Here is a 16,192-nt window from a genome sequence, read left to right as displayed (position 1 = left end):
CTGTCTAATTAGTTACTTTGTGTGTGTGTGTGCTCAGTCACATCTGACTCTTTGCAACCCCACAAACTATATCTCACCAGGCTCCTTTGTCTATAGGGTTTTCCCAGCAGGCATACTGGAGTGAATTGTCACTTCCTTCTCCATGGGATCTTCCTGACCAAGGCATCGGACCCGTATCTCCTGCATTGGCAGGTGGATTCTTTACCACTGAACCACCTGAGAAGCTTAATTAGTTACTTAACTAGTAACAAATAAAGTCTTAGTAACCTCAATAATGGAGTTTTCCAGGTGACTAAGTGGTGATGGACAGGGAGGCCTGGCGTGCTGCAGTCCATAGGGTCGCAAAGAGTCAGACACAACGAGAGACTGAACTGAACTGAAGTGAAGTGGTAAAGAATTCACTTGCCATTGCAGGAGACCCAGGAGATGTGGGTTTGATCCCTGAGTCAGAAGATCCCCTGGAGGAGGAAGTGGCAACCCACTCTAGTATTCTTGCCTGGAAAATCCCATGGACAGAGGAGCCTGGCGAGCTACAGTCCATAGGGTCCCAAAGAGTTGGATGTGACTGAGCAACTGAGCATGCACACATGCAACCTCAATAAAATCCATAGAAGATAATGTACCCATAAAAAGTGTACAATGAATTTTCAAAAGTGGATGCACGAATGTAACTGGTAACTGGCAACTAGCTCAAGAAACAGAATGGCTTCAGATGTAGAAGTCCCCCATTATACTCCTTCCAGTCACTGCTACCTCCCCAAAGGTTATCACAATCCAGATTTTTCACAGAATGGTTTTATCTGTTTTTATAATTTGTTATAAATGGAATCATACCACATGTATTCATTTCTATCTGCCTTTTATTTAAACTCAACTTTATGTTTGTGATATTCACATATAATGTTGCATGTAGTTGTAGGTTGTTCATTCTCATTACTGTATAGCTTGTTATTGGGCTGATTTATTTCATTGATGATGGACATTCTTACTCTTTATTCTTTCTGGGATTTCACTTATGTTGATACATAAGGTAGACCTTTATATGTGTCCCACGTGTCTCTTATTCTCTTAAGCATCCTATGTATTCTTTTCCTCTCTGTGCCTCAACCTCTATGTGTTCTATTGATCTGTATTCTAGTTTGCTTCTCTTTTGTACTGCTGTGGCCAATCTACTTCTAAATTTATCTACCAGAGACATATTTTTAATAACCCAAACCCTAACCTATTTTAATATATTTCAGACCTATTTTAATATATATTTTAATATTATATAATGTAATATGGTGGCTTAGACAGTGGCTCAGATGGTAAAGAGTCTGACTGCAATACAGGAGAATTATATTTAATATTATATTTTAAAAAATATTTTAAAGTTAATTTCAATTTTTGACTCCATCTCCTTTGGCCATCTTTCTTTCACTTTCAATATATTATTTATAGTTTTAGTAATATCCTTGTCTGTTAACTACAATACCCAAATAATTCACAGATCCGCTTGTCTGCTTTTCCTCTTGATTATTGATTATATTTTCTTGACTCTTTGTAAATCTAGTCCTTTTTATTTTGCATGACACCATATACAAAATAATAGAAGTGTCTACACACAATGTTATTTTCCATCAAATAAGGTCCCCCCTTTACTTTGTTAAGCAGAAAGGTGAGCAGATAGGATGACTTCAATTCGGTCAGGGTTTGAGCTAGGTTGAAGCTCAGCTGCAGTTTTAGTAAGATTCAGTCTACATCTGGTTTGTCCCTATCCCTAAGTCATGGCCTTCTCAAGCTTCTGATTGAGATTCTGACATGTCTCGCTTTCTCCAGACCTTAAACATAGAGAGATCCAGCTCTTCCCATCATAGAGTCTCCACCCCGGTCTCCAGGCATCTGTCCTGTAACATTTCAAATGTGGTCAATCTCTTTAGTCTCCTTGACTTGAATGTAAACTCCTTAATAGTAAGGACCATGTTTTACTTATACCTTCTTGTCTGAATAAGGTAGGCACCCAAAATATATTTCTTTTACTGAATTGAACTAACTGGCCTTATTACACTTCTTATGTATTTCCTTTTACTGTTCCTTATGATATTAGTGTTCACCAATATCAAGTCTAAACTAAAGAGCCTCTTGACAAGAGGTGAAAAAGAGAGTGAAAAAGCTGGCTTAAAACTCAATATTCAAAAAATTAGGATCATGGCACCTGGTCCCATCACTGCATGGCATATAGATGGGAAAAAAGTGGAGGCAGTGACAGATTTTCTTTTTTTGGGCTCCAGAATCACTGCAGACAGTGACTGCAGCCATGAAATTAAATGATGCTTGCTCCTTGAAGGAAAATTATGACAAACCTAGTGTTTTAAAAAGCAGAGAAGTCATTTTGCTGACAAAGGTGCATTATGGTCAAAGCTATGGTTTCCCAGTAGTCGTATATGGAAGTGACAGTTGGACTATAAAGAAGGCTAAGCACCGAAGAATTGATGCTTTCAAACTGTGGTGTTGGAGAAGACTCTTGAGAGTCCCTTGGAGTACAAGGAGATCAACCAGTCAATCCTAAAGGAAATCAACACTGAATATTCACTGCAAGGACTGATGCTGAAGCTGAAGCTCCAATACTTTGGCCACCTGATGCAAAGAACCAATTTATTGGAAAAAAACGTGATGCTGAGAAAGATGGATGGCAGGAAGAGAAGGGGATGACAGAGGATGAGATGTTTGGATGGCATCATCAACACAATGGACATGAGTTTGAGCAAATTCTGGGAGATAGTGAAGGACAAGAAAGCCTGGTATGCTATAGTCCACGGGGTCTCAAAGAGTCAAACATAACTTAGTGACTGAACAACAACAGTATAAAGTCAGAACACACCCAGCTGCTTTTTCACAGATAGGTAAAATAGAATACTTTTGATAGCAATCAGCATAGTGATTGCCTAAGGGAAAAAGGATGACAGGGCTGTATAGGAAGGAATTCCAAAGGGGTGATGGGGTGCTCTATATCATGATTGGAATAATGGCTACAATGGTGTATACATTTACCAAAACATATTTAATTACATATTAAATGTAAGTAAATTTTACCTTAATATAAAATTATTATATAGAGAAAAACTAAAGCATTATCCTCATGGCCAAGAATTGCAAGAATCAGGCAAAAAGTACAATGAGAAACTGGATACCATTCCTACTTCCAATTCTACTCACTTTATAGGTGGATTTAGTATTTGTGTAGGGATGAAGGGTAATTTCTGTGATTTCAAAAAATTCTATCAAATAAAAGAAGGGGGTCTTGAGAGGAAGGGAGTGACTAGAATTCTAAGGAAGTTGTGATTTTCAGGGAAAATCACAATATTTTTCAGCATATTGGTCAGGTAAAATCAGGCTAAGAATCACTGCTTACAGTTTGGTATTATGAAAAAGAGTTTCTTAAGGGTAACATGAAACATATTTGTAGAATATGTTTGTAGAAGGAGAGTTGAGCAACTTCAAACTGATTATTTTTAAAATTAAAAAAAGGAAAAAAAATTCCCATCTTTTCTTAATCTCACTGTCCAAAAAAAAATAACTGCTAAAACTCTTATTATGCCTCATTGTGCCCCAGGCCAAGCATTTAGAAAAGGGCCTGGGGCACACTGAGGCATAATAGCTTTAGGATACCTCTGTTTTACATTGAAGTACACTAATAAACTTGCTTGTGGTTACACAGCTAGCAAACAGCAAAGCCAGGATTCAAACTCCAGTAGTCTGGCTCCAGGATCTATGGGCCAAGTTACACAGTTATACAAATATGCCAAGTGTTAACCACTGTGAAATGTTTTAAATAGAAATAAATTAGTGTTGCTGCTGGGGGAGGGAGGTATTCACTGAGTGCATGTATGTAAGATTTACTTGAAGATTTTACAAATTTTTGTTACTGAGAGTCTGCTCTCTCTAACTGGGAAAAAAACTCTAGAACTTACTCTTGGGCTTGATTACTTTTGGGCTCAGTTTAGAGCTTGATGTGGTAAAAATAAATATAATTTTATGGATGTGTCTTTTTTTTTAAATTTTATTTTATTTTTAAACTTTACAATATTGTGTTAGTTTTGCCAAATATCGAAATGAATCCGCCACAGGTATACCTGTGTTCCCCATCCTGAACCCTCCTTCCTCCTCCCTCCCCATACCCTCCCTCTGGGTCGTCCCAGTGCACCAGCCCCAAGCATCCAGTATCCTGCATCGAACCTGGACTGGTGACTCGTTTCATACATTATATTATACATGTTTCAATGCTATTCTCCCAAATCTCCCCACCCTCTCCCTGTGTCTTTTTTAATTTTTGGAAATTTTAGCGGTTTGAAAGCATTACACAGGTTAGAAATCTATCTACTACTGGAAGAGAACAAAATTTTATTTAAACCATTCTTTTGAGCAATATTTTCAGTCAATATTTTTTTTTAAGTTGATTGATTTAAGGAAGGAGGTTAAGGCATTTATAAACAATGAGCATTTCAGTTAAAATACAAATTATTACAATTACTTGTCTGGAGAGTTATGCATCAGTCAACTTTTTTATAATTTTAAAATGAGATAAAATTTAAATAATAGAATAACAAATTAATATTGGAAGAAGCTCTGGAGGTGACCCTCTAATCAGTAAAGTGGAGAGAAGAGTCTTAACCCTGAGGTTAGTAAACCTGGGTTCTAATCCTCATGTGTCAAGTGTGAGCTGAGTCCTTAGACAAGTCCCTCCTCTTAAGATGTTTGCTCTTCTGTAAATGGGGGACAGTAGGGTCTACTCCTAGGGCTGGTGTGAGGATAAATGTAGAATATATGTGAAAGTCCCCAGGAAGTGACAGGGACTCAAAACAATGGTGAGTCCTGGATTGTTGCCCAGCCACATAGCTACTGAGTGGCCGAAGAGAGTTCAATCCTCTCTCTCAACTACTCCTCTGTGTTATTTCTGTAAGTGCAGTGCTGTTAAGCATTCAAGTTGCTTTTAAGTAACATTTTAGAAGATTCTTTAACTTTTTTGTGAGATTTTCCCCAGTACTATAAATTTGTTACCAGATCTCTTTGAAAGAAGGTAGGGAACTAAATCCAGCAGTGTCTTCTAAATGTGCCTTTGCTTTAGAGTTACTAAGAGATGGGATAGAGATGTTACTAATGCTACAGTGGAAATCACATTGCAGTATATAAATGTATCAAAGCAACACATGGTACACTTTAAATTTATTCAATGTTATACATCAACTATAGCTCAACTAACATAAATTTAAAAGGGGATAAAGGAGGTAGGGAAAGTGAAGGGGGTAGGAATGGCAGACATAGCCAATATATCATAATCTTGGAATGTGGTGTCATTTGAAAGGATACATAAAGTGTTCTAACAGAGTTGCACATTTGGAAAATAAAAACAATAGCCATGTATAATAACTCATACATGAAAGAATTCATAGGACTTTAGGTTTTCCAAATGTAGGCACATGTATAACAAATTTGAAAACTGAGAGGCAACATGAGGAATTATTAATACTTCCCAGTTTAAAAGGGCATTTTCTATGATTTCTACTATATAGCATTCCTGGAACACAGCACAGAAGGGCACCAGGATCACAGGTATTTACAACTGGGACCCTGGCAGTGTGGAATTGCCACTCTCAGCAAACCTGCCATTGATACCTGTGCAGGTAATCAGGATAATAACCATGAGAATAGTTATTTTTCTTTATTCCTTGGTCACAGCTCTCAGCAAAGTAAGCTTCCCCCTAGGCTAACCTTAATAAAGAGTTAGAAGAGGAGAGGAGGGCTCTAAGCCCCACATCTCTGAAGGACATTTGTCAGCAGTTTTGGGGTTTGAAGAAGGAAATAAAGAAAAATGAATAGTTGGACTTCTTAAAGTTTTGATTTGATATCTTTAGCATTTCTTCAAATGACTGTCCGAAGAAACTCTCTACCAAAACAGGAAATCCTAATATTAGCAGTGAAAAATAGAAGACAGCCTTTCATTTGGGCAATAGCAGATATGGGAACCACCATTATGTCAGTGGATCAGTGGATCAAAATAAATGTAACAACACTGAATGTGCACAAAAGCAGGATGCCACTGGCATGTATTCAGCATCATGGTTCAAAGCATTTCCTTTAGGTGGGTGATTTAGGCGTTTCCTTTAGGTGGGTAATTTAGGTGTTTCCTTTAGGTGGGTAATGTGGTAACAGTATGAGCAGAAGCAGAAACTTGAGAAATAGGACTTCCCTTCACTTTTGAAACAATGATTTAAAAAAAAAAAACATGAAATTAAACAAATTAAGTGAAATGCTAAAAGACACTTACTCCTTGGAAGGAAAGTTATGACCAACCTAGACAGCATATTAAAAAGCAGAGACATTACTTTGCCAACAAAGTCTGTCTAGTCAAGGCTATGGTTTTTCTAGTGGTCATGTATGGATGTGAGAGTTGGACTGTGAAGAAAGCTGAGTGCCAAAGAATTGATGCTTTTGAACTGTGGTGTTGGAGAAGACTCTTGAGAGTCCCTTGGACTGCAAGGAGATCCAACCATTCCATCCTAAAGGAGATCTGTCCTCGGTGTTCATTGGAAAGACTGATGTTGAAGCTGAAGCTCCAATACTTTGGCCACCTGGTGCGAAGAGCTGACTCATTTGAAAAGACCCTCATGCTGGGAAAGATTGAGGGCAGGAGGAGAAGTGAACGACAGAGGATGAGATGGTTGGATGGCATCACTGACTCAATGGACATAGGTTTGGGTGGACTCCAGGAGTTGCTGATGGACAGGGAGGCCTGGCGTGCTGCGGTTCATGGGGTTGCAAAGAGTCAGACATGACTGAGTGACTGAATTGAACTTAACTGAAGTGAAATGCATGTATATAGACAGGCTTCTCTGGTGGCTCAGTGGTAAAGAATTCACCTGCCAATGCAGGAGATGCAGTTTTGATCCCTGGGTTAGAAAGATCCCCTGGAGAAGGAAATGGCAACCCATTCCAGTATTCTTGCTTGGGAAATCCCATGGACAGAGGAGCCTGGTGGGCTACAGTCCATGGGGTTGCAAAGAGATAGACAGGACTGAGGGACTAAGCACTCAAAGAGAGATAAAAATGGAAATTTTGATGCTATCTCTTCCCACTGGAAATGGTTCAGTTCACATGTAGTAGGAGAGAGCAGGGCCATGGACACTTCTGCTCTTTTGGGGGGCCACGACCTTGTGACTGACTGAATGGGGACTCAAGCATTCCCACATTGTCTTATTTCCTATTTAGTCTCTTCTATTATTTATGCTTTGATAGAATAATGGGGCATTGTCTTTTATTCCTCTTTTGGCTGCCTGCCAGGCTATGGGGTAGTGAAGGAAAAAGAAATCAAAGCTTGGATTAGCTTGATGTCTAATATAAGGCAAGAGGCCACATCAGCTCTGCACTTGAAAACACATCCTCCAACCCCTAGCACTACATAAAATGCCAGCATGCAATTAAAGTCAGAGATGAAGTTTTAATTCCAAAGAAGTCCTTGTGAGGCAGCAAAATATATTTGAAAGTTTATACGGGATACGGAATAATATACTGCATGCATTAACTTGGGCAGGTAATATTCACTGAGCCTTAGATACTATGAAATATGTTTAAGAAGGCAATGGCACCCCACTCCAGTACTCCTGCCTGGAAAATCCCATGGATGGAGGAGCCTGGTGGGCTGCAGTCCATGGGGTAGCTAAGAGTCGGACACGACTGAGCGACTTCACTTTCACTTTTCACTTTATGCATTGGAGAAGGAAATGGCAACCTACTCCAGTGTTCTTGCCTGGAGAATCCCAGGGATGGGAGAGACTGGTGGGCTGCCGTCTATGGGGTCTCACAGAGTCGGACACAACTGAAGCGACTTAGCAGCAGCAGCAGCAGCAGCAAACTTACCTCATTAAATTTTGAGGATTTCAGTTAAGTAGTAATACACTAGGAAAGTCACTCAAAATGTACCATAAATGGTCCTTTAACCCTGTATTTTCAAGTCATTCAGCGGGGAGTCAATCTTTCCTTATGGGAACATTGATTTTAGAGAGAATATTGATTGAAAATAGAATTCAGTTAAAATTAAATTTCTTGCAAGATCCTCTTCCATATACTAAGAGATACTAATGAGAAGAGTTTTAGAAAGGCTTAATATAACCATATTTCTTAAAGTTTTGAGGTTAAAGACTAGTCTTCTTTAGTCTTTTGCCAATTTAGGACTGCCTGGTTTTTTTTCCCTAAGACAGTAGGAGAATAGTAAAGCATTATATAAGGCAGAACTGACAAAAGATATTTGTGAATTTTAGACTTCCACATTGTCCTCATATTGTACAAAAAACTTCATGAAAATAGTCATGAGTTTCACAGTTGCAAAAGATAAATCTCTTGGTAAATTTCCAAGATCCATACAACATGTATTTTGAGATTATAAATGTTTGGTTGGTGCTTACTTTCAGTTTAGTGATAAGAAGTATGGTGGCCAAGGGTCTCTTAAATGTAACCAATCAGGAAATTATGGTTTTAATATACTTCTGAATAAGCTTGTGGCTACATCATGCTGCCTTACATTTTTTCCTTTATCTCTGACTCTTTCAATTTTTCAGTAGTTCTTATACTATAAAAAATGTGGGAGAGAATTTAGAACTCAAAAAGTAACATATAACTTCCTCCAGATATAAAAACAATGTTCAGAGAATATGATGGAGTGAATGGAGTAAATAATTTTAAAAGTCATTGAATTATCTCTAGGTCTAGGTCTTCATGTTTCCATGTTTCCTATTAAACATGGCTCAGATGGTAAAGAATCTGCCTGCAATGTAGGAGACTGAAGTTCAATCCCTGGGTCAGGAAGATCCCTTTGAGAAGGGAATGACTACTCACTCCAGTATTCTTGCCTGGAGAATTCCATGGACAGAGCAGCCTGGTGGGCTACAGTTCATTGGGTTGCAAAGAGTTGGACATGACTGAATGACTAATATTTTCACTTTTTTTCACCTGTTAAACAACTAGATATGAACTGGGTTTAGTCAGTTAATATCTTTTGCCTGGAAATGACAGTTAATACCCTGCATACATAGGAAATTGCTGGGAGCCGGCATATTGCATATTGAGTGCAGCACTTTCCACAGCATCATCTTTCAGGATCTGGAATAGCTCAACTGGAATTCTATCACTGCCGGGAGCCAGCGTGAGGAACTCTGCCCATGACAAAGGTCATGAGGAAGGAGGCTCGGCATACGCAAAGGCGGGATCAAGCCTCAGGAGTCCCCCTGGAAATTCTCGAGCATCTACCCCCAAAACCAGAGTCTGCCTACTTTCTGCTTTGTGCTTTCACCTACACCTCTGACTTTACGGGGGGCTGTCCCCCACTACCTCTCTCTGAAAAAAGAGTTAGCTTACAGCTCCAGTTAATAATTCCTGGGTGTGACAGTGTTTAACCTACAAACTCCTTTGGAAATCCTCTAGCCTACCTGAATAGGTTTTTCCGGCCACATGGGATTGTTCAGAGCCTCCCAACTGTGAGAGGCAGGAGATGTTCTAAACTGTCTAAACACAGATTCCTTTGAGTAGTTAAAAGATTGATTAGAAATTGTATTGGTGAAGGGTTTTTCACTTATTGGGCCAATGTTTGCTGCTAAGTCTCCATACTCCTTACCTACTGTGTCCTTGGCAGTGTATTGATTGATATAATGGGTGTATAGAAATGTAAGTAGTAGCCTCAATGTTTGTAACCTTGGACCCTTGAGTTAATTCTTTTCTTGATTGAGCCCACCTCACCTTTGCCCTATAGGAATGCAGCTTTGTCCAATGCTTTTTTGGAGGCTGGTGCCTGACTTTGGAATAATCACCTTTAGAAAAAGATAAGTTTCTTAAAATGTTAACAGGCCTCCTGGCCAGAAGATGATGTAATTCACCTGAACTTTTGCATATGATAAGTTTGAAAGCCTGGCTTCAATTAGGACCAGGAACTGCTGTCCTTGCATGACTCCACCCCTTCCCCCATTATCCTCTATGCACAACTTAAGGTATAAAAACTACTTTGGAAAATAAAGTGCGGGCCTTGTTCACTGAAATTTGGTCTCCCCATGTCGCTATCTCTCTCAAATTCTGGCTGAGTCTCCATCTGGAGCGCGGAACCCGCCATGGTTGCTAATTATGCCTGGGCTTCTAAGATCCGACTGGGGAGGCCTCAGTGTCTCCTCTCCTTCGGGAGAACGGAAGGACGCCTGCGGCCTACGTAAGTGGTGCAAACTTCTTGTCTTGAAGTTTTATTGGTCTCCCACGTAAACCAAGCTACTCAGCCTCTTTTCTCCACTGAATTTTCCTACTGAGCTATCCTCATTCTATTACTCTTTATATCTTTGATAAATATTTAAATAAATAGGTCGCCTATGCCGTCTCTTCTTCGAATACCCTGGATCAGCCGGGGCTGGACCCCGGCAGGAAATGATGAGTTATCCATTCTCACTATCAAAATATCTCAAAAAAAAAAAAAAATTTCCAGTGAGCAGTTATATGAATCAAAACAGTAGAGAAAGCACGAGTCCTTATTCTGCAATGAACATACCATATCACAACGTCAAGCACCACTGCTAAGCATTTCCTGCTGCAGTTTTCCATATTTAAAAATAGATATAAAAATATGTATCTCATATGAATGTAATGGGGAGTTTCCTGGTTTTTGAGTAGTCATTAGGTATGTTGTACTCAAATTCTGCTGCTAAGTCACTTCAGTCGTGTCCGACCCTGTGCGACCCATAGACGGCAGCCCACCAGGCTCCCCCATCCCTGGGATTCTCCAGGCAAGAACACTGGAGTGGGTTGCCATTTCCTTCTCCAATGCATAAAAGTGAAAAGTGAAAGTGAAGTCGCTCAGTCGTGTCCAACTCTTCATGACCCCATAGACTGCAGCCCACCAGGCTCCTCCATCCATGGGATTTTCCAGGCAAGACTACTGGAGGGGGTGCCATTCTACTTGGGCATAAAAGATTGTTTCTCTCATTTCTCTCTCCACTGACATTAAATTGCCAGTGCAAAGAACTAATTTAATTGTTGCTACAAGTTGTTTGTAATAATGTGTGACTCACTAAGATTTTTGACGGCATCATTTCACAGGAGGGTAAACACAGGGGTATATTTCTTTAGGTATCTGAGAAAAAAAGTCTGAACCATATCTTTATTATTAAATTCTCTCATATCCATATAAAATGGTGATGAATTAAGCTAAATGTAGAAATGAAACTCATATTGATTTGTAAAGGTGAAGTTACCTAGAAGAAAAGGAAGAAAGGGAGTATAGTGGACCCAAAAATAGACTTAAGAACTCTTAGCCTGAAAGCTCTTATTATGAATCTGCATTTACTCTGGGCATAAGTATTAACAATAACTCATATAGCAAAAATGCTTGCTTATCTCAGAGGGGAGTAAAAAAGCTAGTCAGGAATGTGAAGCACTTTCTAGGAGAAGGAAATGGCACCCACTCCAGTATTCTCACCTGGAAAATCCCAAGGATACAGGAGCCTGGCAGGCTACAGCCCATGTGGTTGCAAAGAGTTGGACATGACTGAGTGAGCACAAATGTGAAGCACTTAGCAAATCTGAAGAGTTCTGCAAAGTCTTAATAAAAACACTTTGATGCTTGAGGTAAAACTGCAATTTATTTTGATTACCAATAATACTGACTCTAGCAAAGTTGGTGCACTTTTCAATAAATAACAGTTATTTAGACAAATGTCCAAGTCAGATGGTAAAATAAACACTTAATTAACTGAAGTACTTAATTGATGCTTTTGAACTGTGGTGTTGGATAAGACTCTTGAGAGTCCCTTGGACTGCAAGGAGATCCAACCAGTTCGTTCTGAAGGAGATCAGCCCTGGTTTTTCTTTGGAGGGAATGATGCTAAAGCTGAAACTCCAGTACTTTGGCCACCTCATGCGAGGAGTTGACTCATTAGAAAAGTCTCTGATGCTCGGAGAGATTGAGGGCAGGAGATGAAGGGGACGACAGAGGATGAGATGGTTGGATGGCATCACTGACTCGATGGACGTGAGTCTGAGTGAACTCTGGGAGTTGGTGATGGACAGGGAGGCCTGGCGTGCTGCAATTCATGGGGTTGCAAAGAGTTGGACACGACTGAGCGACTGAACTGAACTGACTGACTTCAAAAGAAATGTATGCAGTCTTAGTCCTTAAACTAAAGACATTATGAAGCTAAATGTCCAGCATTTATTTACCCATGATTTTAATTCTGGGTTACCATATGGTAATATACAATGACATAACAACCTCCCTGCCCTCCACACACATTTTTTTCCTATTCATAGAAAGACAAATAGGATATGATGAAATATTGGCAATCAGAGTAGGATGATTAAGGACACTGGAGAGTGCCATGAATTTCACATTCATTTGATCATAATGTACAAGACTGCTGTTTATTTTTCAGTGAAATTTCAGGATACAGAGAAATTTTATTTTTATTCTTTAAGAAATAAAATTACTTTGAAGTACCCTAAATAAAAATTACCTTCAGAAATCCTAAATAAATAAAACCAAAATACTTTAGAGGCCAAGTTGTTAGATTTGTGAGCACCTCATTATAGATTATAAAGGAAAGATAAGATTTTGATAGTCGGGAAACTTAGACACATAGAAGGAGAATATCTAATAAGATAGATACTGCCTCTGGGAAATTGCATTTCCTCTCTTCTACATGGTACAGACAGTCTTCTAAGCTTTCCATGGAAACCATGGGTACAAAGCAACAATGAAGAGTTTGTAGGTAAAATGTTCACTGAGAAAAAAACCCACATTTGTTATCAAGTGATAGTGTGGACTGTTTAAGACTGAGGACTGAAGTGCTAAGACTAGCAGTGGCTATGCCCTAGTGTGAGAGTGGACATGCATATCAACTACAATACACAACAGGAATGTGTTTCTGCCTCTCTGAAGAGAGAAAAAGTAAGGCATAATGAGAGAAAATAAGACTTAGGAATTAAACACCAAGATTCTAAAACACTACTGCCTTAAATAAAATATAATTCTGTCGCTTACAAGTATATGATCTTAAGCAAGCCTTATAACCATTCTCTGCCTTAGTTTTTTTCCAAAGTGAAATATGTATAATAAGATTATCTACTTCAGAGATGGACTGTGAGAACAAGGCAGAACTCAATCCATGCTCATATTATGTGAGTTTAAAAATTCTAAGCTACTACCTTCCTTTGATGGCAGATCCGTTCAAATATTACTTCACTGAAATTTGTATCTGTAAAGAGTAGAACCATGGATCTGATTCAGTCTGTTTTTTCTTTTGATTTTAAGTTAACTCAACCTGAGTTGTTGATAGGGGTTATATCAAAACATCAAGAAAATACAAAATAAAGTCCAAAGTTACCACAAGCTACACACATTCCCTTGTAAAATTCAATTTCCTCATTTATAAGATACAGGGGTTTGAAACTCATGATTGAAACCAAGGGTACGCCACAGAATCACTAATAGAATTTTTATAAAATGCAATGCAAGAACTCCATCTCTGTCCAATTGCATCTGAATCTAGGGTCAGAGCTGGGGCAATGAGGAGTACTAGGCACATGTGTATGTTAAGAATCTTCACTGTTAAGGGTGAAAGAAGGAGTAAAAAAGCATGTTTAAAACTCACCATTCAGAAAACTAAGATCATGGCCTCTGGTCCCATCACCCCATGGCAAATAGAAGGGGGAAAGTGGAATCAGTGACAGATTTTATTTTCTTGGATTCCAAAATCACTGTGGATGGTGAGTGCAACCATGAAATTAAAAGATGCTGGATCCTTGGAAGCAAAGCTATGAAAAACCTACACAGCATAGTAAAAAGCAGAGATATCACTTTGCCAACAAAGGTCTGTATAGTCAAAGCCATGGCTTTTCCAATAGTCATGTACAGATGGGAGAGTTGGATCATAAAGAAGGTTGAGTGCTGAAGAATTGATGCTTTTGAACTGTGGTGTTGGAGAAGACTCTTGAGAGTCCCTTGGACTGCAAGGAGATTGAACTGGTCAATCTTAAAGAACATCAACCCTGAACATTAACTGAAAGGACTGATGCTGAAGCTAAAGCTCCAACTGGGCCACCTGATGCAAAGAGCCAACTCACTGGAAAAGAACCTGATGCTTGAAAAGATTAAGGGCAGAAGAAGCACGACAGAGGATGAGATGATTGAATGGCATTGCTGACTCAATAGACCTGAGTTTGAGCAAACTCCAGGAGACAGTGAAGGACAGGGAAGCCTGGCATGCTGCCGTCAATGTGGTCCAGAGAGTTGGACACAATTTGGCGACTGAACAACAACTGTTTATTGGATTTTCATTATAAAACACTATTAGATGATTTGTGAAGTTGACTCTACATTTATTATTGTATCATTCTAATAATCTTTAAACACCATTTAGTCATTTTTAAAGTAATTTTATTACTTTAATCATTTTTTTTAATTCAACACAGCATAATGATGACTTTTCCTCTGAATTAGATCCTCCTATAAAACAAAGTGACCTAACTAGAATCTAAGAGGAGTAGTGACAGCAAGGCAGCTTGACCTCACCAACAATTTTGCTGCTGGCCTGTCACTGTAAAGACACCTGATGTCCCCATGGGATATACTAACCACTTTTAATTAATGTCCACAAACCTCCATCAAACAATTCAGAATAGCTGACTCCTAGGGACTATGTGCTTTTTAAAAACCTACCTATGCATTGAGAAAAATAAGATAATTCAATTTGGACTACTGACTGAAAAAAATAAGGGGACACGTGTGAAATCACTCCAAGCCATGTCCCCAGTGTTGGTAATGTAGCCACGGTGAGCTGAAGCAAAATGTTATCAGCCTGACTTTGGGCAATATGTCTTTCCTCTTAGAGAAATTTACATGCTCAGCTGAAATAAACATAATGAACACATTGAATTTTCTCCCTGTGAAAGTCAATGAACAATGAAGATCTTTTTTCTTCAACTTACTTTGATTTCTTCATGTATAGCCAATAGACGACACCAGCAACTAGGGCAGCGAGGAGGAGACCAACAACAATTCCCACAATTAGTTTTGCCTGGTCATTAACCTTTTCTTTGTTTTCATCTACAACAAAGAAGAGAAGCCCATGCAATTACAGACAATGCCAAGCATTTCTGAAAAGAAGTCAATCTAGTTATTATTTCTGATTAAAAATGACCAAGGCTCACTACTAAGAGTAACATGCAAACTTGTGCTTCTAAGGGATTAAAATTTTAGCATTCTTACTATCTTGTCTCATTTGCTATTTTAATTCAAATCAAAATGTGGCAGCTAGGAAAATTATTTATGCAATGACACTTCATAAATCTTGAGCAGATAGTCAAGGAAGAAGAGCCGGCAGCATAGTACCTACCACTTATCTCGTCTGCCTCATCGTGTTCTGGAATACTTACTGAAATGAAAAATGTTAATATGAAATTAAAAACAAAATTTGTTGATATATGAAAGTCACCTTTACCATTATAGTATGATGTAATAATACTCAAAGATAAAATATCTATTCTACAGCTGAGGGTAGAAAAACTTACATTTAATAAAGCATGAACTTCCGTACAAAGAAATTCATCTTGTTTTAAAGAAAAGACAGTAGTTAAAACTGCAAAGGTATTGATCTACCATAGAAAACTTCACAACTGACAAGCTATAGTATTAATCTGAAATCCATAACTTTCCCACTATCTACCACCTTTTAATAGGATTTCTTTTTTTAGGAGAAACAAGTTGCAGTGCATGGAATCTACAGTGTAGTGTTTCTCAACTTCAATTTTCCTGCCTCGGTGGAGGAGAATTTATTTTCATACTCTAGTGTCAGAAATTTGCCACTTAGAGACATTTTCAAAGTGGTAGGAGTGGTGGTTAAAGCTGGGGACATCTCAGAGGTGAAGGTGCAATATATGTGATGCTTGTAAAAACCCTCCAAATGACTAATAGCACGATGATCTTGGCCCATTTAGAGGATTGTCACTGTGGTGGATTATCATTTAATATTAGACTAAATAAATATTTTTCTATGAACATGGGCTTCCATCAGAATTTTCAGTGATCATTGTTAAAATGCAGATTCCTAGACTCCTCCTCATACCTACTATATTGGAATTTTAGGAGGTGCTCATTGACTTTGAAAATGATGGTATTAAATGTTGATCAAAC

The 16,192-nt window shown here is 38.7% G+C and overlaps 1 protein-coding gene across 2 annotated transcripts in view; it reads right to left on the bottom strand.

Annotated features, from left to right (window-relative positions):
• The window catches only part of ALCAM (activated leukocyte cell adhesion molecule), a 228,948-nt gene that overhangs the window by 6,841 nt on the left and 205,915 nt on the right, over positions 1-16,192 (bottom strand). The window contains exons 13-14 of one of the 2 annotated variants that reach the window (XM_070787179.1): positions 15,396-15,434; positions 14,989-15,106 (exon numbers count right to left, since the gene is read on the bottom strand). In XM_070787179.1, the coding sequence (XP_070643280.1) occupies positions 14,989-15,106; positions 15,396-15,434 (157 nt within the window). The remainder of the gene's footprint in view (positions 1-14,988; positions 15,107-15,395; positions 15,435-16,192) is intronic. The other variant, XM_070787191.1, reaches the window with a different exon arrangement.

The sequence above is a fragment of the Bos indicus genome, chromosome 1, assembly GCF_029378745.1.
Source record: "Bos indicus isolate NIAB-ARS_2022 breed Sahiwal x Tharparkar chromosome 1, NIAB-ARS_B.indTharparkar_mat_pri_1.0, whole genome shotgun sequence".
Lineage (NCBI taxonomy): Eukaryota > Metazoa > Chordata > Mammalia > Artiodactyla > Bovidae > Bos > Bos indicus.
This window is presented reverse-complemented; position numbering and strand designations above follow the sequence as displayed.